Source organism: Xiphophorus maculatus, chromosome 23, assembly GCF_002775205.1.
Source record: "Xiphophorus maculatus strain JP 163 A chromosome 23, X_maculatus-5.0-male, whole genome shotgun sequence".
NCBI lineage: Eukaryota > Metazoa > Chordata > Actinopteri > Cyprinodontiformes > Poeciliidae > Xiphophorus > Xiphophorus maculatus.
The window spans coordinates 28,038,409-28,062,759 of NC_036465.1; the positions used below are offsets into that span (position 1 = coordinate 28,038,409).

The window sequence follows — 24,351 nt, forward strand, 5'->3', positions numbered from 1 at the left end:
CTTTTTCTTGCAAGCGTGTGGGGAATTAGCTCAAGTGGTAGAGCGCTCGCTTTGCATGTGAGAGGCAGCGGGATCGATGCCCGCATTCTCCAGAAAGTTCTTTTCAAGACAACTTACTCTTTTCTCTTAAGATCGAGTATCTTTTCAAGTACCACAATCTGACGTAGATTGGGTCAAGGATTTACAACGAGCTCTATTGATATTGTGTTGAATGAAACCTCCTTAAAATACTGAGATCTTCTGATCGTTTTTCATGCAAGCATGTGGGGAATTAGCTCAAGTGGTAGAGCGCTCGCTTAGCATGTGAGAGGCAGCGGGATCGATACCGGCATTCTCCAGAATGTCCTTTACTATCCTCCTTTTCATTTATCAGTCCCATCAATGAAGATTGAGTATCTGGTGAAGTACTGGGGTATTCCTCAAGAGTCTATACTCATGACCCAGTTGCCAAAATAGATGATATTGATTTTGGGTTCTTTGCTCTTTTCTTAACATTATAACAGTTCATGAGAGAATTAATAGAACTAGCAATGCAGCCTTCACCAAAAGCATACATTCCGTGAGATAGTCTATAAACTATCCAAAGTAGACCATTAACACAGACGATGTCTGTTTTATGCCACATTATTTCCTAAGGTAAAGTATCCGACTAAGACGGGATTTGAACCCACACCACCTCTTAAACACTCGGCCACCTCGTCCTTGCTTTCCTCATTGAGTGAAGGGGAGATGATCAAGTTTTGCAAAGAAGTCTTTCGATGTTTTTTGGAATGGACCCAAGTTCAAATCCTGAGATTTTCTGAACCCTTTCTCTGCCATCGTGTGGGGAATTAGCTCAAGTGGTAGAGCGCTCGCTTAGCATGTGAGAGGAAGCGGGATCGATACCTGCATTCTCCAGAATGTCCTTTACTATCCTCCTTTTCGTTTATCAGTCCCATCAATGAAGATTGAGTATCTCGTGAAGTACTGGGGTATTCCTCAAGAGTCTATACTCATGACCCACAATGCATGTTATCAAATTTGGGTTCTTTACAATTTTCTTGACATAGTAACAGTTCATGAGAGAATTAATGGAACTAACAATGCAGCCTTCACCAAAAGCGTACATTCCGTGAAATAGTCTTTAAACTATCCAAAGTAGGCTATTAACACAGACAACGGAGTTGATGTCTGTTTTATGCCACAGTATTTCATAAGGTAAAGTATCCGACGAGGATGGGACTTGAACCCACGCGTGCTTAGCACGATGGATTAGCAGTCCATCGCCTTAACCACTCGGCCACCTCGTCCTTGCTTTCCTCATTGAGTGAAGGGGAGATGATCAAGTTTTCCAAAGAAGTCTTTCGATGTTTGTTGGAATGGACCTACGTTAAAATCCTGAGATTTTCTGAACCTTTTACTTGGAAGCGTGTGAGCAATTAGCTCAAGTGGTAGAGCGCTCGCTTTGCATGTGAGAGGCAGCTGGATCGATACCCGCATTCTCCAGAAAGTGCTTTTCAAGGCAACTTAGTCTTTTCTCTAAAGATCGAGTATCTTTTCAAGTACCACAATCTGATGTAGACTGGGTCAAGGATTTACAACGAGCTCTTTTCATATTGTGTTGAATGAAACCTCCTTAAAATACTGAGATCTTCTGATCGTTTTTCATGCAAGCATGTGGGGAATTAGCTCAAGTGGTAGAGCGCTCGCTTAGCATGTGAGAGGCAGCGGGATCGATACCCGCATTCTCCAGAATGTCCTTTACTATCCTCCTTTTCATTTATCAGTCCCATCAATGAAGATTGAGTATCTGGTGAAGTACTGTGGTATTCCTCAAGAGTCTATACTCATGACCCAGTTGCCAAAATAGATGATATTGATTTTGGGTTCTTTGCTCTTTTCTTAACATTATAACAGTTCATGAGAGAATTAATAGAACTAGCAATGCAGCCTTCACCAAAAGCGAACATTCCGTGAGATAGTCTTTAAACTATCCAAAGTAGGCTATTAACACAGACAACAGAGTTGATGTCTGTTTTATGCCACTGTATTTCATAAGGTAAAGTATCCGACGAGGATGGGATTTGAACCCACGCGTGCTTAGCACAATGGATTAGCAGTTCATCGCCTTAACCACTCGGCCACCTCGTCCTTGCTTTCCTTGTTGAGTGAAGGGGAGATGATCAAGTTTTGCAAAGAAGTCTTTCGATGTTTGTTGGAATGGACCTAAGTTAAAATCCTGAGATTTTCTGAACCTTTTTCTTGCAAGCGTGTGGGGAATTAGCTCAAGTGGTAGAGCGCTCGCTTTGCATGTGAGAGGCAGCGGGATCGATGCCCGCATTCTCCAGAAAGTTCTTTTCAAGACAACTTACTCTTTTCTCTTAAGATCGAGTATCTTTTCAAGTACCACAATCTGACGTAGATTGGGTCAAGGATTTACAACGAGCTCTATTGATATTGTGTTGAATGAAACCTCCTTAAAATACTGAGATCTTCTGATCGTTTTTCATGCAAGCATGTGGGGAATTAGCTCAAGTGGTAGAGCGCTCGCTTAGCATGTGAGAGGCAGCGGGATCGATACCGGCATTCTCCAGAATGTCCTTTACTATCCTCCTTTTCATTTATCAGTCCCATCAATGAAGATTGAGTATCTGGTGAAGTACTGGGGTATTCCTCAAGAGTCTATACTCATGACCCAGTTGCCAAAATAGATGATATTGATTTTGGGTTCTTTGCTCTTTTCTTAACATTATAACAGTTCATGAGAGAATTAATAGAACTAGCAATGCAGCCTTCACCAAAAGCGTACATTCCGTGAGATAGTCTATAAACTATCCAAAGTAGACCATTAACACAGACGATGTCTGTTTTATGCCACATTATTTCCTAAGGTAAAGTATCCGACTAAGACGGGATTTGAACCCACACCACCTCTTAAACACTCGGCCACCTCGTCCTTGCTTTCCTCATTGAGTGAAGGGGAGATGATCAAGTTTTGCAAAGAAGTCTTTCGATGTTTTTTGGAATGGACCCAAGTTCAAATCCTGAGATTTTCTGAACCCTTTCTCTGCCATCGTGTGGGGAATTAGCTCAAGTGGTAGAGCGCTCGCTTAGCATGTGAGAGGAAGCGGGATCGATACCTGCATTCTCCAGAATGTCCTTTACTATCCTCCTTTTCGTTTATCAGTCCCATCAATGAAGATTGAGTATCTCGTGAAGTACTGGGGTATTCCTCAAGAGTCTATACTCATGACCCACAATGCATGTTATCAAATTTGGGTTCTTTACAATTTTCTTGACATAGTAACAGTTCATGAGAGAATTAATGGAACTAGCAATGCAGCCTTCACCAAAAGCGTACATTCCGTGAAATAGTCTTTAAACTATCCAAAGTAGGCTATTAACACAGACAACGGAGTTGATGTCTGTTTTATGCCACAGTATTTCATAAGGTAAAGTATCCGACGAGGATGGGACTTGAACCCACGCGTGCTTAGCACGATGGATTAGCAGTCCATCGCCTTAACCACTCGGCCACCTCGTCCTTGCTTTCCTCATTGAGTGAAGGGGAGATGATCAAGTTTTCCAAAGAAGTCTTTCGATGTTTGTTGGAATGGACCTACGTTAAAATCCTGAGATTTTCTGAACCTTTTACTTGGAAGCGTGTGAGCAATTAGCTCAAGTGGTAGAGCGCTCGATTTGCATGTGAGAGGCAGCTGGATCGATACCCGCATTCTCCAGAAAGTGCTTTTCAAGGCAACTTAGTCTTTTCTCTAAAGATCGAGTATCTTTTCAAGTACCACAATCTGATGTAGACTGGGTCAAGGATTTACAACGAGCTCTTTTCATATTGTGTTGAATGAAACCTCCTTAAAATACTGAGATCTTCTGATCGTTTTTCATGCAAGCATGTGGGGAATTAGCTCAAGTGGTAGAGCGCTCGCTTAGCATGTGAGAGGCAGCGGGATCGATACCCGCATTCTCCAGAATGTCCTTTACTATCCTCCTTTTCATTTATCAGTCCCATCAATGAAGATTGAGTATCTGGTGAAGTACTGTGGTATTCCTCAAGAGTCTATACTCATGACCCAGTTGCCAAAATAGATGATATTGATTTTGGGTTCTTTGCTCTTTTCTTAACATTATAACAGTTCATGAGAGAATTAATAGAACTAGCAATGCAGCCTTCACCAAAAGCGAACATTCCGTGAGATAGTCTTTAAACTATCCAAAGTAGGCTATTAACACAGACAACAGAGTTGATGTCTGTTTTATGCCACTGTATTTCATAAGGTAAAGTATCCGACGAGGATGGGATTTGAACCCACGCGTGCTTAGCACAATGGATTAGCAGTCCATCGCCTTAACCACTCGGCCACCTCGTCCTTGCTTTCCTTGTTGAGTGAAGGGGAGATGATCAAGTTTTGCAAAGAAGTCTTTCGATGTTTGTTGGAATGGACCTAAGTTAAAATCCTGAGATTTTCTGAACCTTTTTCTTGCAAGCGTGTGGGGAATTAGCTCAAGTGGTAGAGCGCTCGCTTTGCATGTGAGAGGCAGCGGGATCGATGCCCGCATTCTCCAGAAAGTTCTTTTCAAGACAACTTACTCTTTTCTCTTAAGATCGAGTATCTTTTCAAGTACCACAATCTGACGTAGATTGGGTCAAGGATTTACAACGAGCTCTATTGATATTGTGTTGAATGAAACCTCCTTAAAATACTGAGATCTTCTGATCGTTTTTCATGCAAGCATGTGGGGAATTAGCTCAAGTGGTAGAGCGCTCGCTTAGCATGTGAGAGGCAGCGGGATCGATACCGGCATTCTCCAGAATGTCCTTTACTATCCTCCTTTTCATTTATCAGTCCCATCAATGAAGATTGAGTATCTGGTGAAGTACTGGGGTATTCCTCAAGAGTCTATACTCATGACCCAGTTGCCAAAATAGATGATATTGATTTTGGGTTCTTTGCTCTTTTCTTAACATTATAACAGTTCATGAGAGAATTAATAGAACTAGCAATGCAGCCTTCACCAAAAGCGTACATTCCGTGAGATAGTCTATAAACTATCCAAAGTAGACCATTAACACAGACGATGTCTGTTTTATGCCACATTATTTCCTAAGGTAAAGTATCCGACTAAGACGGGATTTGAACCCACACCACCTCTTAAACACTCGGCCACCTCGTCCTTGCTTTCCTCATTGAGTGAAGGGGAGATGATCAAGTTTTGCAAAGAAGTCTTTCGATGTTTTTTGGAATGGACCCAAGTTCAAATCCTGAGATTTTCTGAACCCTTTCTCTGCCATCGTGTGGGGAATTAGCTCAAGTGGTAGAGCGCTCGCTTAGCATGTGAGAGGAAGCGGGATCGATACCTGCATTCTCCAGAATGTCCTTTACTATCCTCCTTTTCGTTTATCAGTCCCATCAATGAAGATTGAGTATCTCGTGAAGTACTGGGGTATTCCTCAAGAGTCTATACTCATGACCCACAATGCATGTTATCAAATTTGGGTTCTTTACAATTTTCTTGACATAGTAACAGTTCATGAGAGAATTAATGGAACTAGCAATGCAGCCTTCACCAAAAGCGTACATTCCATGAGATAGTCTTTAAACTATCCAAAGTAGGCTATTAACACAGACAACGGAGTTGATGTCTGTTTTATGCCACAGTATTTCATAAGGTAAAGTATCCGACGAGGATGGGACTTGAACCCACGCGTGCTTAGCACGATGGATTAGCAGTCCATCGCCTTAACCACTCGGCCACCTCGTCCTTGCTTTCCTCATTGAGTGAAGGGGAGATGATCAAGTTTTCCAAAGAAGTCTTTCGATGTTTGTTGGAATGGACCTACGTTAAAATCCTGAGATTTTCTGAACCTTTTACTTGGAAGCGTGTGAGCAATTAGCTCAAGTGGTAGAGCGCTCGCTTTGCATGTGAGAGGCAGCTGGATCGATACCCGCATTCTCCAGAAAGTGCTTTTCAAGGCAACTTAGTCTTTTCTCTAAAGATCGAGTATCTTTTCAAGTACCACAATCTGATGTAGACTGGGTCAAGGATTTACAACGAGCTCTTTTCATATTGTGTTGAATGAAACCTCCTTAAAATACTGAGATCTTCTGATCGTTTTTCATGCAAGCATGTGGGGAATTAGCTCAAGTGGTAGAGCGCTCGCTTAGCATGTGAGAGGCAGCGGGATCGATACCCGCATTCTCCAGAATGTCCTTTACTATCCTCCTTTTCATTTATCAGTCCCATCAATGAAGATTGAGTATCTGGTGAAGTACTGTGGTATTCCTCAAGAGTCTATACTCATGACCCAGTTGCCAAAATAGATGATATTGATTTTGGGTTCTTTGCTCTTTTCTTAACATTATAACAGTTCATGAGAGAATTAATAGAACTAGCAATGCAGCCTTCACCAAAAGCGAACATTCCGTGAGATAGTCTTTAAACTATCCAAAGTAGGCTATTAACACAGACAACAGAGTTGATGTCTGTTTTATGCCACTGTATTTCATAAGGTAAAGTATCCGACGAGGATGGGATTTGAACCCACGCGTGCTTAGCACAATGGATTAGCAGTCCATCGCCTTAACCACTCGGCCACAAGTTGGGTAACAATAGTCTGCTTGGGGGGGGGGAAGAAAGGAAGGAAGGGGGAAGAAAGGGAGGGGAGAAGAAAGGGGAAGAGTGAGGCCGATCCCAGAGTCGCGAGTTCGATCCTACCAGTCGCCATACTATGTTTTAGTGAAAAGATTTCCCACAATTAATGTTTAAGTGTTATGAAGTAACGGCTGTTTTTTTGTATCTTGAAAACATTTTAAATGCTTTTTTGTACAGATAGTGTAGTACTGTAAACTAAAACCCAACACTTGTCATAAAAGGCTTTCTTTTTAAAACTTTGAATTGCTTAATTAATTTAGCTTTTTTATTCTGATATATTCAAATTAATGTGTTAAATTATACTGTATACTATATACTTGATGTATATTTTAATGTCCTTAATCATACCCAGTGCTTATTTTCATTTTTCACAGCAAAACAGTGACTGAAACTAAAATTGCAAGTGTCTTTCCTAAAGTACTTTGAGTGAAGTGAATGATATCTTTTTTCTAGTGTATGCTTAAATTACCAATAATTCAGAATTTGAAGCAGCTAATATTTACTCACAAAAGACCATAGACCTTATCGGTTTAAAAGAACCAAATATTTATTCAACAATTAAGACAGTGAATTAAACATTTTTAGTTAGTCCCAAAACATTGTAGCATTTGGATGCAACACATTTCCATTGAAGTCTCCCATTTCTTTTTCTTAACCAAGAAATTTGTGGTTTGCTGAAGGACTTAAATCCTTTTACTGTATGGTTTGTTGAATTACTTTGTGTACACAATGACAATAAGAATAAATATCTGTATCATTAACCCAAAACAAAATAAACACACTATGAACTAAATAAAACTTATATACAGTGAAGTTATTTAAAATAAAGAAAATGTTTATTTTTTCTTTTTAATTTGTTCCAGCCACTGCTCTTTAGTGAGACTTTCATTAGAGGGACAGTAAATTTGCCCTCTATATTGGCTGTGTCCTGTCTCTCATCAGCCTGATCACTCGTATGTCACAAGCATACCTGGAAGGCAGATTAACCAAGTATTTATTTTGCAGTTACATTTGCATGTAATGTAATATCTTCATTCCTTCAGTTAGCATTTTACTAAATGTTTTACTCACTTTTGGGTGAGGATGAGCCGAAATAGTTTCTGGTGCGGCAAGTCCAGCTGGTCTCGGATGCTCTGGGATGTTGATAGATACGTGAGATTACACCCGCTGCACCTGAGTGTCTCCGTCACAAGGAGGTAATACCTATCAATATCCAGGACTTTCCGAGCCCTCTTGTGGATGCCAGCACCTGTAAGATGATTCCCACAAGTTTTGCAGAACACCCTGACCTTCCACTGATGGTAGGGCATCCATACGAGGAGCCGATGTGAAAAAAACCTCTCAGGTGTTGGCACCTGATGGTAAATGAGGGTCGGCGCAGGAGGCTCGTACCACAGCTTTAAATCTGGGCGCAGTTTGCCAGATTTAAAGAGGGTATTTGAGATCCATCTTTGATCCTGCACAGGGATGGTTTTCCTCATCTCACTCGGCAACCAGAAAGAAGCTGCATTATCACCTGCAGCTGGTTGTAACAGAGACGTTGAAGGCTGTTCCTAAAAACAACAGAACATAAATATGTTTGAAAACAGATATCTTAGAACTGCTTTACTTTAATGAATATACAATGCTGTACTCACAGATGCAACTGTCTTGCCGGAGTGTGTCTGGGAGGATGGAGCAACACTAGGGCTCCTCACAGAGGATGGAGAGGGACTTGGGCTCCTCACAGAGGATGGAGAGGGACTCGGTGTCTTCCGGGCCACCAAGTTTGGCTTCACTGAATCCGAAAGAGAACCCCCAAAATAGGACTTAGTGAACTGAAACGAGAAATGTACAATCATGTGAAGTATATACTTTATAAATCACTACATCAAAATAAGCACAAGAAAATGTTTTGTTCAAAAACTATTATAGTTTGTTGCCAAGACAGAATCAATAATATAAAGTATTGAGCAAACAAACATGAACATTTACCCTTGACAAAGATGGAGGGGACCTCAGGAAACAGCGGGTGGCTGTTGCTGTATCTCCAGAATTAGATTGTGAACCCACAGACTGTGGGGTTCACAACCCCACAGTCTTGTGGGGTTCACAACCCCACAGTCTCCCACAAGACTGTGGGGTTGTGAAGTGATTGTTATTAGATATTATTTTAAACCAGCTTACTTTAACAGTGTGAAAGCCACAGTCACAAGTGACAGACGCTCCAAAAAGGGTGGTCTGTCCCCGAACTTGCATGGGGCATTTTTCTATCTGAAACAGTGTAACATAATCTTATTAATGACAGCTACTCAAGTCTGTCCTTTTTTATAAACATATCTACACACACAAGTGAATGAAACAGTGACTTCACTTTACCTTCTGATAGATATCATGCCATTTCTTCTGCCTTGGGGCTGGTCTATTCCCTGCATTGGAAGGCCAAACCCCAGTGCTGGCAAATGCCTTAAGCCTTGCCATCCACTCCCCATCCCCCATACCTTTGTGGCTCTTTGGCTTGGTGCTCATCTGAAGATAACATTGGGAATTAGCAGAATCAAATTCCATAAACTAATGATGCACTTTGTGCACAACTAACAATGGGTATGACATAAAAGCATTTAAAAGTAAAATCAAAGCCATAGTTTTCTGTGCTAATTATGATGAGGTAAAAAAAAACAAACTATAAACCTCGATCGATCGATCGATCGATCGATCGAGGTTGGTCTATATATAGGTTGATATCTATGTATGCATTTACATTTTAACTTAAAATGTTACTACTATATTATAAAATAAAATGTGTCCTTACTCTTGCACTCAGAACATGACATCATTATGTCGCCCTTTTATTTAACCCACAATATATTATTTTAGCTGATGTACAATTATAAATACGAAATCTGTTTGAACGACAACAGACAATAAACAATATTAATGGGTACTCACAGCAAGATCGTTTAGGTCGAGAGATCAATGATGTGATGACGAATCCTTCTTCAACGAAGCTAGGCTACTGACATCTGACTTTCAGAATCTTCCAACGGTTTTTATTTTTAAAAATAAAATTCGAAATTTGTTTTGGTTGTGGTGGTGGGGGGCGTGAGGGCGTCTGAGGGAGGGAGGGCTCACGGTGATTGGCAATGTTCCATTGTGAGCGCGGACATTGATAGGTTCGCATGTCGCCACGGTGATTGGCCGATTTCCATTGTGAGCGCGGACATTGATAGGTTCGCATGTCGCCACGGTGATTGGCCGATTTCCATTGTGAGCGCGGACATTGATAGGCTCGGTCCATTATGAGGCGGTATGACATTGGCTAAACCGTTCAATGTGAGAATGGAGAGGGGCAAGCGTCATTGGAGGAGAAACACCGACTAACGTGAGCGAAGTAGGCCACCTCGTCCTTGCTTTCCTTATTGAGTGAAGGGGAGATGATCAAGTTTTGCAAAGAAGTCTTTCGATGTTTGTTGGAATGGACCTAAGTTAAAATCCTGAGATTTTCTGAACCTTTTTCTTGCAAGCGTGTGGGGAATTAGCTCAAGTGGTAGAGCGCTTGCTTTGCATGTGAGAGGCAGCGGGATCGATGCCCGCATTCTCCAGAAAGTTCTTTTCAAGACAACTTACTCTTTTCTCTTAAGATCGAGTATCTTTTCAAGTACCACAGTCTGACGTAGATTGGGTCAAGGATTTACAACGAGCTCTATTGATATTGTGTTGAATGAAACCTCCTTAAAATACTGAGATCTTCTGATTGTTTTTCATGCAAGCATGTGGGGAATTAGCTCAAGTGGTAGAGCGCTCGCTTAGCATGTGAGAGGCAGCGGGATCGATACCGGCATTCTCCAGAATGTCCTTTACTATCCTCCTTTTCATTTATCAGTCCCATCAATGAAGATTGAGTATCTGGTGAAGTACTGGGGTATTCCTCAAGAGTCTATACTCATGACCCAGTTGCCAAAATAGATGATATTGATTTTGGGTTCTTTGCTCTTTTCTTAACATTATAACAGTTCATGAGAGAATCAATAGAACTAGCAATGCAGCCTTCACCAAAAGCGTACATTCCGTGAGATAGTCTATAAACTATCCAAAGTAGACCATTAACACAGACGATGTCTGTTTTATGCCACATTATTTCCTAAGGTAAAGTATCCGACTAAGACGGGATTTGAACCCACACCACCTCTTAAACACTCGGCCACCTCGTCCTTGCTTTCCTCATTGAGTGAAGGGGAGATGATCAAGTTTTGCAAAGAAGTCTTTCGATGTTTTTTGGAATGGACCCAAGTTCAAATCCTGAGATTTTCTGAACCCTTTCTCTGCCATCGTGTGGGGAATTAGCTCAAGTGGTAGAGCGCTCGCTTAGCATGTGAGAGGAAGCGGGATCGATACCTGCATTCTCCAGAATGTCCTTTACTATCCTCCTTTTCGTTTATCAGTCCCATCAATGAAGATTGAGTATCTCGTGAAGTACTGGGGTATTCCTCAAGAGTCTATACTCATGACCCACAATGTATGTTATCAAATTTGGGTTCTTTACAATTTTCTTGACATAGTGACAGTTCATGAGAGAATTAATAGAACTAGCAGTGCAGCCTTCACCAAAAGCGAACATTCCGTGAGATAGTCTTTAAACTATCCAAAGTAGGCTATTAACACAGACAACGGAGTTGATGTCTGTTTTATGCCACTGTATTTCATAAGGTAAAGTATCCGACGAGGATGGGACTTGAACCCACGCGTGCTTAGCACAATGGATTAGCAGTCCATCGCCTTAACCACTCGGCCAAAAATGGGGCAAAAGGGACTGCTAGAGGTGGGGGAAAAAGAAAGGAGAGGGGAAAGAAAGGGGGGGGAAAAGAAAAAAGAGAGAGGAAATATCTGAAGCTTCTTCTTAAGTTCATGCTTCAGATATTATTGTATTATTGTAGTAATAATACCTGTTTTATGCTCCACAAAGCATTTTTTACACTAATTTCAAGTTCAATATAGCATAACATCCACATTACTGTTAATTCTGAATTACTGAATTACTATACTGTTGATAGTATCACTTTTGAGAGGGCCAACAAAATTATAGAACACAAATAAATGATCAGTGACATTTATTCACTCTTACACAACTACATTCACAGAGGACTAACAATATACCTCAACATGTATAAAGCAGCACCTAAAGGCTCACTAAAAACATACAGATAGCAACACCTAGAACAAAAATGATGAGATATTAAAAGATGAAAACTAAAAAGAAAATCTTTCAAACAGTCACTGCTTCCCAAGAGACTCTTTCCATTCCAAAATGGTCTGTCCAGAGGCTGGACAGTACCATTTTCCCTTAATCTGTGTATGGCCAGTGCTTTTGTTTTTCGCCTGGCCACAAACTGAACACTGATAGTGGTAGTCCTGCTTCCATTGGCGCTTTTTGGGAGGCTCCCCTCTTGCCAGGCGTTCCTGGTCTTCTAATTCTGCCCTATTCTGTCTCCACTTCCTGTAGCGATTCATGTTGGCTGGAGCCTGATCTGATGGTGATGATGATGCTGAACCAGCAGCAGCTGCTGGGATTGATGAGTGAAGTGGTGGTCTATAGTACTGATATAATGGACCCAGAGGAGATGGCAGGGGTGGGAACTGTCCTTGTCCAAATGAGGTCAAAACTGGAGCTGGTGGACCGTAGCAGAAACCCAAAGAAGTGGATGGCGCTTGTGGCATCTGATTCTGCTCACAGTAGGACCAAGCAGATGATGGTGGCTGGTTAGTCTGTGGACACAGGAAGCTGGCAGGAACTGGGGCCTGTGAAAAGAGTCCTGGCTGGTATGAAGGAGGACATTGCTGGGCGGAGCCAGCTTTACCACCAACCCGTTGACGGATCAGTGCCTCGCCTTCTCTGTTTTCAGGTTCCTTAAACTCCATGCTTTTATGTCCATGTTCCACAGGAAGGGAGGGGAGCTGTCTCGCTTGTGGAAAGGAGGCGTCAGCCACGGACACCTTCGGAGGAAGATTCACACCTTGGAGAAGAGTGTCCCTGTCTGTTCTCTTCTGCCGCTCATGTAGCCTGAAAGATAATACAACATAAATTGTTTCCTTTCAAAATCAAGCCATCTTTAAAGTGCAATATCTGTTGAAAATAAAGGACATCTTACCAAGCACACACAGTGGTATTGTTGATGGTGACCAACAACAAGTTGGTCTGGTCCTGTATGGGCCTGGAGTCCTCAAGTAGTTGTTTAAAGTGGCAGTACGTTTGAACAATAGATTGTGGGATGGGTAAAACCTTCCCCTTGCTGTCTTTTGGTCGGTTTCTTGCTTGCTGATATTCTTTCAACAGCTTGAGGCAAACGCACTCAGACACTCTGTTTGCGTCAGGTCTCTGGGCAGCCTGGCCATGGGTCATGAAGAGTCTGTGTAACAAACAGGTCATTCAAATAGCAGAAAAACACAAGCTCATTAACACTGATTTGATTGGAGCAGTAATGAAATGCAGTAGAAAAGTTCTTCTCATTTTGATGAGTTCAGCAAACCCATATTAATCTCCTAAGCTTAATGCTAAGAGAAAAAAAATATTGTATTTGCAATTCATGACTTGGCTTCCATCAGTGAATATGCAATCAAGTTATCCATTGTGTCAAATATTAGACAGGTTACCTTTCAGCTGCTTGCTGACCAGGTGCAGAGCCACTTCGTTTCCGGGAAGCCCTCCAAGGTCCTGGTAACGTGCTCTTCTTGGTTTTTAAGGTGTATTTGGCAGGCTGCTTGTCCATAGCATGCAGGTTAGAATACAGCTGCAAGACATTTTCTACCTCTGTTGTTGACAATGCAGTTATTGTTCTGTTGAGGCTCAAAAGGTACTCTGCCAAGCTGTCAACTGCCTCCCATCCAGGAAAACCTCTGTAGTCACACCGGGTCTCCTTAAAAGAAAAATACATAGATACAGATATGCACACAGTCATTTCTTTATGTTATCTGAAACAATTTCCTGGAACTGATGGTTGATCGGACTGGATAATCCGTATTTCTACCAAAGAAAAAGGCCAACATGCCACAAAAGAAAAAGAGAGAAATAATTTAGTCTAAAACAGTGGTTCCAAACAAGTGCTGCAGAAGCCTTTTAATCATTTAAGTAAGCTGTTTGCAAGCAAGACACCAAAAACATGCAGGGAAGGGGTACATGAGGACCAGGTAAGGGAACTACTGGTTTAAATAAAGTAGATTAAAGCATAAAATCAAGTACTGTTTCAGATTTATTAAGAAAAAATGTTTAGATGCTGAGAAAGATGGAAAAGGGAAAGTAAATCAAGCTAAGCCAAAGCCTAATCTGGAAATATGATTTTATAACAACAACTACATCCCAACATTGTCTATTGAACATAATCCAGCAACCAAACAAAGTGTTGCATGCTATAATGAAACAAAATGAACCCACATAGGTCTCACTCTACCTGGGATACTTGGTCCACCTGGGAACAGCTACTTGGTCCACTAAAGGAGTGGTCATCAGTAAGCTGACCTCCGACTGAAGCAGCAGCATGAGTGGGAGAGGCAGGGGTTGAGTCGATACTGGTTTCCTGTAAACACACAGAAGCGACAGCAAATGTTCCTTATATCGCCCAAAAAAAAAACCTTTTTCTCTGCACTCATGATGGCAAGGTATTTATAGTGGCTGCTTATTTGTTTCAGTGTAAACCACTATATTAACGTGACAATGGAATCTTATTTTTAAGAAAATATCTAAATATGAAAATGGCGTACACAATAATAAACAATGTTACAAACTGACATTTTTGGCTCTTACAGTATTTATAACATAAAAGTTTGAAATGTTTTTTTTTTTGCTTTTGTTCATCTCATTTACATGATCATCACCAAACTATTCAATAACAACCATCTTCAGTTACTGATGATAATCTCATAAATTATAACAATAGATTGTAAATGCCAATGTAGAAGCATGGAACACATGAGGGTAATTTGCTCTGTTAATAAGACAAATTACTCACTAAATACAAGTGTAATGTAATTAAAGCATTACCTGAGATGACATGGGAGAAGATTCTTCCTGGAGAAAAAGAATGTTAGGGGATGGCATTTCCAACTGGCTTTCACACTGTAGCATGTCGTGGGGGCTCTCTGAGAGAATGTCAGTGACGTCACTGATGGTGACATCAGGACTGTCCTCCTGAGCGTTAGCTGGCATCTCTGGCAAAATAACTCCCAGTTCGCTGTCCTGCTGGGGACCTAAGAGGTCTCCTCTGTCTGACTGTGCAAGAAGATACTCCACAGCAATCCGCTCACCTTCAAGGAACATAAAGGACATTTGACAATTGTATTTGAAAGTGGCAAATTTGCTGTACAAAAATCAGCATTTTTGTGGAATTTGTTAGGTAAATGTCCAATACCTGTGGGACAGCCTGGGGGAACAAACTCTGGCAAGAGGGCATGACCCAGCACTTTGTTGCTCAGAGTGTTGAGGTTGGACATCAGACGAACATCATAGAGTTTACTGTGCGATCTGCGACTCATATCTAAAGCTTCTTGGGTTCTTTTCATGTTCCATCTGGATCCACCCTCAAGCATATACATTTGAGTGTGCATGGCATTGCTTCTCCATCCTTAAAAAACAGAGTTGCAAAGATTGGCAGCATTTATGAAATGATAACTTCTATGGAATTTTTTTCAGAAATTATGCTTACTCTCATTTTTAGATGTAAGGTTACAATTCTGGTGTTACAAAAATGAATGACATCAAATATACCAATTCACAGTTTACCTGGTATGAAGGAGCACTGGTGTCGATGAAAGCTTTCAACTGAAGACGAGCCCCTGCTACATCTGAAGGTTTGAACTTCTTTGTCTCCCTTTTGTGTTGAGCGAAGCTTGGTGTACAGTTCAACACCAGGTGGATCTTGGATGCATGGCAGGTGCTTCTGCTGCACTTGCCACACATGAGTCATGCTCTCAGGGTTGATCAGGCGGAGACCTGAGGTGTCAGTCAGTTCCCACATGGAGTTTAATAATTCCTGAATGAGGTTCCGGGTTTCTTCTACCCCTCTTGTCCTTCTTCTGCAATGTTTAGCAAGCTCACTCGAATTAATGTTGGCCAAAACTTGGGCGTCAGTGGGAGGATGACCAGTATATTTTTTCTTCAGCTCTGACCTCTTTGCTTCTTTAAGGCAGCTGACATCATCTTGATCCCATTCAAAAATGCAGCAGGACAGCTTGGAGCAGAAAGTTCCATAAAGAGGATGATGTTCTGTGGTGAGACCGGTTGTGAATCGTCTCATGTAATGAAAGATGTCAAGCCTCACTTTAGTTTTCCATGGTCGAAACCACTCAAGCACTGGAGGCACACCTGTTTAAGCAAAAATAAATATATAAATAAAACACAAATTAATCAATTCTACAGCAGTTAATTTACCTTATGACTCACAGCTGATTGTATTAATGTTGCTACATAAAACATAACTGCTACATAGATCACAATACCTTGTTCAAAATACATTTCTTAATAAAATAATTAAAGTGACCCTAAAATATTTTAAACTTTGAACTGTAAACAAATGTTACAGTGAAGTGCAACGAGGTCTAAAAATCACAAACCTGATTCACTACAGCAGTCTCTGTCAACATAAAGGATTTGTGGCTCTGGTTCCCCAGCATTCCGGAAGCGCATGACAATTCCTTGGCACAGTTCCTCCAACCCTGCTCCTTCACCTGTGGTCAGCACACAGTTCAGAACCTGGCCATATTCATTGGTGATGTTTGTCATCCATGTAGCGGTCTCAGAAATTCCACCAGCAAGTTTCTTGGTGATCTGTTTGGTAAAAAAAAAAAAAAAAAGGTAATTATAATCTGATTAGAATTTGGAATGCAAATTATAATCAGAATAACAACATATTTTAGAGATGTTTTACTGTACCTTTTTGGTTGAATCAAGCTTTAAAATCCTTCCATATGTTGACGTGATGACACCCTTCATCTCGGACAAGTGACAGAGTATTTCATTGGCATGCACAGTCTCAAACCACTGTGCAAGAGGAAGGGGGCTAAACTCTGGTGGATTCTGATAGACCACTTCATGGATCCTACTTAACGCGGTCTTCTTCTTGTGAAGCTCACAGTCAGTCAGATAATCGATGGTGCGTTTTGCCCACTCCTCACTGTGCAGTTCTTCTAATGCTTGCTGCACGTAACTGGAGCTATTTCCAACAGTGCGTGGTTTCAGCAAAGTCACACACCTTTTGTCCAGAGCCAGTTGTGTGGTGAGAATGGCTGGAAACCTGTTTCTATGGGCAGGATCTAACTGATTTAGCACCTCTGTGCTCCATGGACAAACAGGAATCATGCATTTACTGCACCGTGGATAATCTCCCCCAATCAAATAATATCTTGAATCAAGATCTATAACTTCTCTGACCTTTGTGTAGATCCCAGAGTGATGCATCTTGGTGTTACATTGATGACACTTAAGAGAAATACCCCACATCCGCATAGGTGCCCATAAAAACATCCTCTGCCTGAAGTAGACCAGGGGATCTGGAGGTGCATTCATTATCTTTGGTAGAGAGGGTGGATGAAACCAGTTTTGTGAGAAGTGTTGTTTAAACTGTCCAGTAGAATTATAAAGGCACTGTGCAATCCATTGCTGGTCTGCTGGCTTGATGACCCGCAAAAACTGCTTGGGAAGAAAGCTGACCCAATTCACCTCCGGAGGCCTAAGGTGGGGAATAGATGAAGCAACTGAAGGAGTTGGCTGGGGGTGTTGCACTGTTGCAAGGCACTGTTGTGGCTGAAGTGCTGGTTTCTGGGGAGATGCTGCTGGTTTCTGGGGAAGTATTGCTGGTTTCTGGGAAGATGCTGCTGGTTTCTGGGGAGATGCTGCTGGTTTATGGGGTGAAGTTGCTGGTATCCCATGTAGTTTAAATGCTTGATGTTGGTCTGGCATAGATGGTGATGTTTTGCCTGGTGGCTCATGACCTTCTTCAATATGATGAAGCAAACCAACTGCACCCATGACCTTTTTCCCACAATGTTCACAACATTGCTCTGCATGAAAGTCAGACAAATGTTCAGAGAAAAGTTCCACATTGACATCTTCACTACATAATGCACACTTTATCTGATTTGGAGTTTGACTGACATAGTGGGAAGTTGGCAGCTCCCTGAACTTGAGCTCCTCTGCGCTGTCTGGTCAGCTGGAACTGTGCCTACACCTGAAATGTTTTGTGTGGCTGGATCTGCTGCAGCTTCAACTATGCTTGAGCTCCTGTGCATAGCAGGATTAACTGTTTTTAAAGCTGAACTGATTTGTGGGCTTGAATCTGCCGCAGCCCTAGGTACATCTGTGCTGCTCCCTGCACCTGGCATGCTTTCTGCTTCAATCCCTGTTGTATTTGCCTGCTCAGCTGACTGTGGAAAAACAACATTGAATAAACTTGTGTAATAAATCATTAAATTCTTTCCAGTGTTCTATAGCCATTTCGAATTATTGTCTGTTTTTGTCTTACATATTAAGATAGGTAACAAAATAATAACAAAAACTTAAGTGAAACACTTAAAAATGTCAACAGTCACTGATATGCAACATAGCCTTTTTTAATCTATTGTATACAATAAAAGAAATTAACTTACCGTATGATAACCACAGTTGCAGGGAATTTTTTTCCCAAATATGTCGATTGTCCTGACTTTTTGGTTGAAGGCAGGAGTCAGTGGGCATGTGTCTATCCGCTGGATGACAGATTTCCATCTTCTGGCTCCAGGTCTCTTCCCGGTGGTAAATCGGAACTTGCCCTGAGCATACAGCTGCATAACACCAGCCCAGTAAGAGTCCGGTTTTCCTGTCTTCGTCATCTTTAAAACTGTACAAATCACAGCAGATGTTAGAATAATATTCCAAGCAACAGTTTCCTTTTATGGTGGACAGTAACTATCCACCATATAAATAAACTATTAACCATAAATACTCATTTTACCTCGATTAAACAGTCAAAAAGTAGGAGACGGAGGAGCAACAACATTCGTTTCTTTCCGCGCAGGTCACTGCGCATGTCATACGTGATGACGTAACACGCAAAATCCTAGGAGTTTGTTCGGATTGGTTAGGACTTTGTTAGGAATTGTTAGGACTTTGTTAGGAACTTGTTAGGACTTTGTTAGGACTGTTAGGAATTTGTTAGGAATGTTAGAAATTTGTTAGGAACTGGATTGACGGCCAGTCGGCAGCGGGTGCGGCCACCTGGTCCTTGCTTTCCTCATAGAGTGAAGGGGAGATGATCAAGTTTTGCAAAGAAGTCTTTCGATGTTTGTTGGAATGGACCTAAGTTAAAATCCTGAGATTTTCTGAACCTTTTTCTTGCAAGCGTGTGGGGAATTAGCTCAAGTGGTAGAGTGCTCGCTTTGCATGTAAGAGGAAGCGGGATCGATGCCCGCATTCGCCAGAAAGTTCTTTTCAAGACAACTTACTCTTTTGTCTTAAGATCGAGTATCTTTTCAAGTACCACAATCTGACGTAGACTGGGTCAAGGATTTACAACGAGCTCTATTGATATTGTGTTGAATGAAACCTCCTTAAAATACTGAGATCTTCTGATCGTTTTTCATGCAAGCATGTGGGGAATTAGCTCAAGTGGTACAACGCTCGCTTAGCATGTGAGAGGCAGCGGGATCGATACCGGCATTCTCCAGACAGTCCTTTACTATCCTCCTTTTCATTTATCAGTCCCATCAATGAAGATTGAGTATCTGGTGAAGTACTGGGGTATTCCTCAAGAGTCTATACTCATGACCCAGTTGCCAAAATGGATGACATTGATTTTGGGTTCTTTGCACTTTTCTTGACTTTACAGTATAACAGTTCACTAGCAATGGAGCCTTCACCAAAATTGTACATCCCAGGAGATAGTCTTTAAATTATCCAAAGTAGACCATTAACACAGACAACAGAGTTGATGTCTGTTTTATGCCACATTATTTCCTAAGGTAAAGTATCCGACGAAAATGGGATTTGAACCCACCGTGCTTTGCACAATGGATTAGCAGTCCATCACCTTAACCACTCTGCCACCTCGTCCTTGCTTTCCTCATTGAGTGAAGGGGAGATGATCAAGTTTTGCAAAGAAGTCTTTCGACGTTTGTTGGAATGGATCCTAGTTAAAATCCTGAGATTTTCTGATCCTTTTTGTGTTCTTTGCTCTTTTCTTGACATTGCAACAGTTCATGAGAGAATTCCCCAGCCAAGATACAGTCAATAGTTTTTTGACAAAATAGAAATGGTAAAGAATGTCTGCAAAATACTCTTGTGCTATTCTGCCAGCTTCATCAGCTTCAGCATCTTCGCTCAAGGTCTAATTTTAACCTCTTTCTTAAATTCAACTAGACATAATTGTGCTATCAGCCTCTTTTTAAAACTGGCCTCAGTTCTGATTTTTTCATGTCCTGCACAGCTGACAGTATGTTGTACTTGTTTTCCTTTTAAACTTCAAGGCCAGATCATGCATGGCTTTTTTCACTTGACTAATCAGCTGGCTGTCCACGCTCTATTGTTCTCACAGAGCACAGCTGAGTATTAGGCCCAGTATCCATTTTGTTGAGTTTGGCCAATATTTACCCTGTTGACTGACAATATCCTAAATGCAAATAGGATAATACAACAGATGACATTGGTTGAAACTTATCTTGTGTGTCCTTTGCTGCTTATCCTACAAAATCTTTTTACAATTGTGTCAATACTAAAAAAAATGTATTAAGCTCTTGTTCCATATAAGTACTGAAAAGTCATAGAGCTCATCTGTGTTTACTAGGGAGAAATGACTTTCAAAACAGTTTTAAATCAACACAGTTGTATCCCGAATTCTAATTAATGTACAAGTTTTTCTGATACCTGTACGTTTGTTCATTTGGGCATTGCTTATTAAAGATTTGAATTAATGCAAATTCGTTATCTTTTATTGTCTGGCTGTAGATGGATGTTGGTTGCTGTCTTTGTCATTAACTCTGTCATATATTATCCTGTCCAGGATGAATACGTATCTTCAATGTGAAAAATTCAATCATTTTCAGTTTAACTTCACGGGTTCACTGTAAGTCTATGGAAGATTTAATTTGACAGAGGTGAACTGTATGCATTCAACAAATGAAACCAGACAAATAGCCAATTTCACTGAAAAAAAGCAGTCCGAACAGGTCCTTCCCTGTCAGAAAGCTTAAGACGGATCAAAAAACAGTTTGAAGCGTGTGCCAGGGTTTCTTCAGTAGTACCAAGATTCATATCTGTATCTCAATCACAGTGAGAGCACAGTTGAGAGAGAAAGGGTGTGTGTACCGCCCATTTGAATTTTTGACAATGAGAAGAAAATGAATGTCAGGTCTCAGTGTTTTCCCTCTGACTTTAGTACACTCTGAAGCACTTTCACAGAAAAATGCGAGTCCTAGAGCAATTTTGAAAAAGATTTTATGAAAGTAGACCCTCGGCAAAAAAATCATACACATATTTCAGGCCAAGAGAGCAATAATTGTAGGTCTGAGGGTGAGTTGAAAAATCCTCAGCAGTCAGAAATCCAGGCTGTCTCACCCCATACTTGAGCTGCAGTTACACTCTAATTTAAGAAAAAAAACAAAAACTTTGGTGCACTTAGAGGCAAGCTGTGGAAAAATTGTAAACAGTACTGAGTTCCTGTCTTCACGTCTGTACAGAGCACAGACGTGTCTACAAACTAAAAGTTGAATGGCATTTTCTAGGTGAAGCCATGATGGCACAGCGAGTCCTTAAAAAAAAGTGGATTTTCAGGATTCTTCAAAATCTGACCCTATTGACTTGACTGGGGTTTTTGTGGCATAGTTTAATAGTTTATTGTCACCTATTACATCATGAGGGTAACTCGAAACGCCAGCAGAGTTAATAGCACCCCACTTGAGATCAAGCTGCACGCTTTGATAAAATATTTTATATCAAATTGTGGGGGTGCATGCAGCGGCTTCTGTCATGCCTGGGGGTTTTCTTTTGGGGCGTAGTTTTTCGCCTTTTACGTCGCCGTGGCAACAAAAGTAGGCAGTGTCTCAAGATTGGTCGGAGCTAGTGCCGTTAGCACCTAGCATACGTCATTCACCCAGGATGCACTGCAAATTAAACAACAAATTATTATTTGAATTTATAAAAATTAAACAGCCTTCAATATTTTTACCGCACTGATTTTTCAAAGTGAAATAAATCTTTTTGAAATGAAGTCTATTTTCACAACTAATCATGTCCCACTAAGATTTGTAAATACTTACTAGGTATTTAGAACTAAAAGTTATACTGTTTTACCTCAAACAATATTGTTTGAGGTAAAACACACTAACTTCCACACTAATATTTAAGAGCCTCATAGATGCTCTTTAAATGTGGTTATTTTCCTGAATATGTTGGAACCACGTCTGACTTAGCATTGTGTCTAAAATTAGCTTCCACTTCGGCGCTGGTATTTTACCTGGATAAACAACTACTGTGCGAATTCACATGGAGAAGAAAAGTGATGTTAGACTCTCAAAGGGCCTTTCAACATATACAAGAAAGAACAGAGTTTCAATGTAATGAAACGACCGAACAGCACAATAATGTGCGCGGTAAAAATGATCACAAAGACCTCCGCCGAGGAAAGGGAGAAAAAGGTCTTGAATGTGCACCGTCATTAGTCGAAATGTCAAAACAACTGACTCTGCATGGTGTCGGCCATATGCGCTGGAGTCATAAGCACCAGCTGTAATGCGTTCACTACGTACAGTATGCTGTGCCACAGAGCTTCACACAACTTCCACACTAATATTTAAGCCAGAGTTGATTGACGGCACCTGAATGGAGAGGCTTTAAGACATCTGTGTTCAGTCTCTCAGCATCATCAGCTAAATGCAGCCTCGTTTATTCTGCAAAGCTGTTCAAACGCGTGAGCGTGCCATACGGCAGTCGGCCGCAAACATTTCCTAATCGTTTACGGTGATGTTTGATTTGTTCCGCATCCATTAGCAAGGCACACACAGACATGAGGCACATCCGCACGCAAAATGTACACACTATGTTTCCTCCTAGACAAATGCACGTGCATGCTCACTGTAAGATTCATGTGCAGCTCATAACCATTCGTTTTCCAACGATGGACATCTCAATCTTTCTCAATATTCATTTCAATATGTTCTTTATGTTGAGTGATTTCCTCCATTGTAGCCATGGGATCTGTTATCAGCAGTTGCTTCTCGTCGGAGAAGCTTTACCTGCCTGTTGGAAACAGAAACAAAATGGAGAGTCATTAAATAAAGTTGCGCCGGGCTGTTTGATATGCTATGCTAGAGCATCCTCAACAGCTAAGCACCAAAGGATGTTGCTGATGATGATGTTTGCTTTTGTGTGAAAGCTGTAGAGTACCTGCACATTCAGATAGTGCGGATGTCTGCATATTGAGATTTAGCTGCTTTATAAAGCACATAACTACCTGACTAATGACTTTCCTGATGTCTAAGCCCCCACCTCGTTTTCGGACAAATCGTTCGCAGTCGGCACAAGCACGTTGGCTAAACAAGTCAGCAGCTAAATGGCTGTAAATCAGCTGTTTTCACTGCATTGTGCAGAGTGTCATGAGAGCTGCTTATGCTTTCACAAACGCAAAGGTGCTTCATAAACCCAAAAAGCGGCAGGACCAACAGGAAACAGGTAAAACAGAAATGGCTCTTTCACTTTGAGTGTCAATGAGTTCCAAGTTCAACGAGGGGTTACCAGGCAGTTTGATGAAGAACATATTGAACTTGATTTATAAGGTTTGAGACTGTAACAAAAATAAATAAATAAATTGCTACAGAAGGAACAGTGAAAGATTTCTAAAATTATGTAAGCTGTAAATTATGTAAGCTGTTGTTTAAATTTAATCTATGTGCTTTCTGGTACAAAGGACTATTCTGTTTTATGATAAGTCAGCAAATACTTCATAAGAAACTTATCAATTCCCACATATGTTGATGAGATACCATCTCTGCAGCATGTTTTATTGACCAACTACAGATAGCTACAGTGGATAGCAAAGGATTAGTCCACTAACTGACTCTACCATATCAAGGTATACAAAGGTGTTAAATCCACAGAATGGATCATTACTGTGACTTAAAAACCTTTCAGTAAGAAGCCAGAGAACAAACCGAAGTAAGCAGAGTTCCTTTTAGCTGTGTTGTGCACATGGTGTTGTCCCTCCCCCACCTGTTGCTGATCAATGCCAGTACATTGCATTGATCCGAAAAACACTGAGGGTTTTGATTCGAAAAGCAAAGGAGGCACCAGCGATCACTCTTAATAACTTAACTCATGTTTTGTTGCTGAATGTGAACAAAGGGCAGGTATGAGAATATGAAAGTTGACAGTTTTATGCTTTTACATTCTGTCCTAGTTAAACCTAAAGAAAGTCACGCTGACAGTCAACTTGATTAAAGATGGTTTGACAGTAATGATGACTTCATTTGAATGGGTTTTCACTTCAACATGTTGAGTTTGGGAGTTGCACAATGTAATCTTTCATGCAGATCTTCCCTGTTCTGTGTAGGACTGACCTAACATACCTTATTTTATTTTTTTTTAATTGTGAGAGGAAGCCAGAGCACAGTGTTGCCAGATTGGGTGTGTTTCTGCTCAATCGGGCTGGTTTTGAACAAGCCGCTTTGGGTGAGTTGTTGAAATCTCGGCTGCTTTTCACATTTGATGTAGTT

At 41.0% G+C, this 24,351-nt stretch overlaps 1 protein-coding gene, 2 long non-coding RNA genes and 12 other non-coding genes across 15 annotated transcripts; 6 read left to right on the top strand and 9 right to left on the bottom strand.

The window, feature by feature from the left end:
- Positions 1-19: 19 nt before the first annotated feature.
- Positions 20-92, top strand: trnaa-ugc. The gene has a single exon. It is a non-coding gene; the product is annotated as a tRNA-Ala (tRNA).
- Positions 93-1,207: 1,115 nt separating this feature from the next.
- Positions 1,208-1,289, bottom strand: trnas-gcu. The gene has a single exon. It is a non-coding gene; the product is annotated as a tRNA-Ser (tRNA).
- A 369-nt stretch (positions 1,290-1,658) lies between these two features.
- trnaa-agc lies at positions 1,659-1,731 on the top strand. The gene has a single exon. It is a non-coding gene; the product is annotated as a tRNA-Ala (tRNA).
- Positions 1,732-2,048: 317 nt separating this feature from the next.
- trnas-gcu lies at positions 2,049-2,130 on the bottom strand. The gene has a single exon. It is a non-coding gene; the product is annotated as a tRNA-Ser (tRNA).
- Positions 2,131-2,253: 123 nt separating this feature from the next.
- On the top strand, positions 2,254-2,326 carry trnaa-ugc. Its single transcript has one exon. It is a non-coding gene; the product is annotated as a tRNA-Ala (tRNA).
- Positions 2,327-3,441: 1,115 nt separating this feature from the next.
- On the bottom strand, positions 3,442-3,523 carry trnas-gcu. The gene has a single exon. It is a non-coding gene; the product is annotated as a tRNA-Ser (tRNA).
- A 369-nt stretch (positions 3,524-3,892) lies between these two features.
- Positions 3,893-3,965, top strand: trnaa-agc. Its single transcript has one exon. It is a non-coding gene; the product is annotated as a tRNA-Ala (tRNA).
- A 317-nt stretch (positions 3,966-4,282) lies between these two features.
- trnas-gcu lies at positions 4,283-4,364 on the bottom strand. Its single transcript has one exon. It is a non-coding gene; the product is annotated as a tRNA-Ser (tRNA).
- Positions 4,365-4,487: 123 nt separating this feature from the next.
- On the top strand, positions 4,488-4,560 carry trnaa-ugc. Its single transcript has one exon. It is a non-coding gene; the product is annotated as a tRNA-Ala (tRNA).
- Positions 4,561-5,675: 1,115 nt separating this feature from the next.
- On the bottom strand, positions 5,676-5,757 carry trnas-gcu. The gene has a single exon. It is a non-coding gene; the product is annotated as a tRNA-Ser (tRNA).
- Positions 5,758-6,126: 369 nt separating this feature from the next.
- trnaa-agc lies at positions 6,127-6,199 on the top strand. Its single transcript has one exon. It is a non-coding gene; the product is annotated as a tRNA-Ala (tRNA).
- Positions 6,200-6,515: 316 nt separating this feature from the next.
- On the bottom strand, positions 6,516-6,598 carry trnas-gcu. Its single transcript has one exon. It is a non-coding gene; the product is annotated as a tRNA-Ser (tRNA).
- A 325-nt stretch (positions 6,599-6,923) lies between these two features.
- On the bottom strand, positions 6,924-8,702 carry LOC111607060. Its single transcript, XR_002752295.1, has 4 exons — positions 8,623-8,702; positions 8,286-8,465; positions 7,720-8,201; positions 6,924-7,618 (listed from the first exon to the last, which is right to left on the bottom strand). It is a non-coding gene; the product is annotated as an uncharacterized LOC111607060 (long non-coding RNA).
- Positions 8,703-8,796: 94 nt separating this feature from the next.
- Positions 8,797-9,702, bottom strand: LOC111607077. The gene is made up of 3 exons (XR_002752298.1): positions 9,577-9,702; positions 9,007-9,156; positions 8,797-8,901 (listed from the first exon to the last, which is right to left on the bottom strand). It is a non-coding gene; the product is annotated as an uncharacterized LOC111607077 (long non-coding RNA).
- A 2,016-nt stretch (positions 9,703-11,718) lies between these two features.
- Positions 11,719-18,670, bottom strand: LOC111607158. Its single transcript, XM_023329081.1, has 11 exons — positions 18,603-18,670; positions 18,259-18,488; positions 16,547-17,673; positions 16,228-16,441; positions 15,398-15,979; positions 15,027-15,239; positions 14,660-14,922; positions 14,070-14,195; positions 13,276-13,538; positions 12,774-13,031; positions 11,719-12,685 (listed from the first exon to the last, which is right to left on the bottom strand). The coding sequence occupies exons 2-11, from the start codon at positions 18,374-18,376 to the stop codon at positions 11,899-11,901; spliced, it is 3,951 nt and encodes a 1,316-aa protein (XP_023184849.1). The 5' UTR covers positions 18,377-18,488; positions 18,603-18,670; the 3' UTR covers positions 11,719-11,898.
- Positions 18,671-24,351: the final 5,681 nt, after the last annotated feature.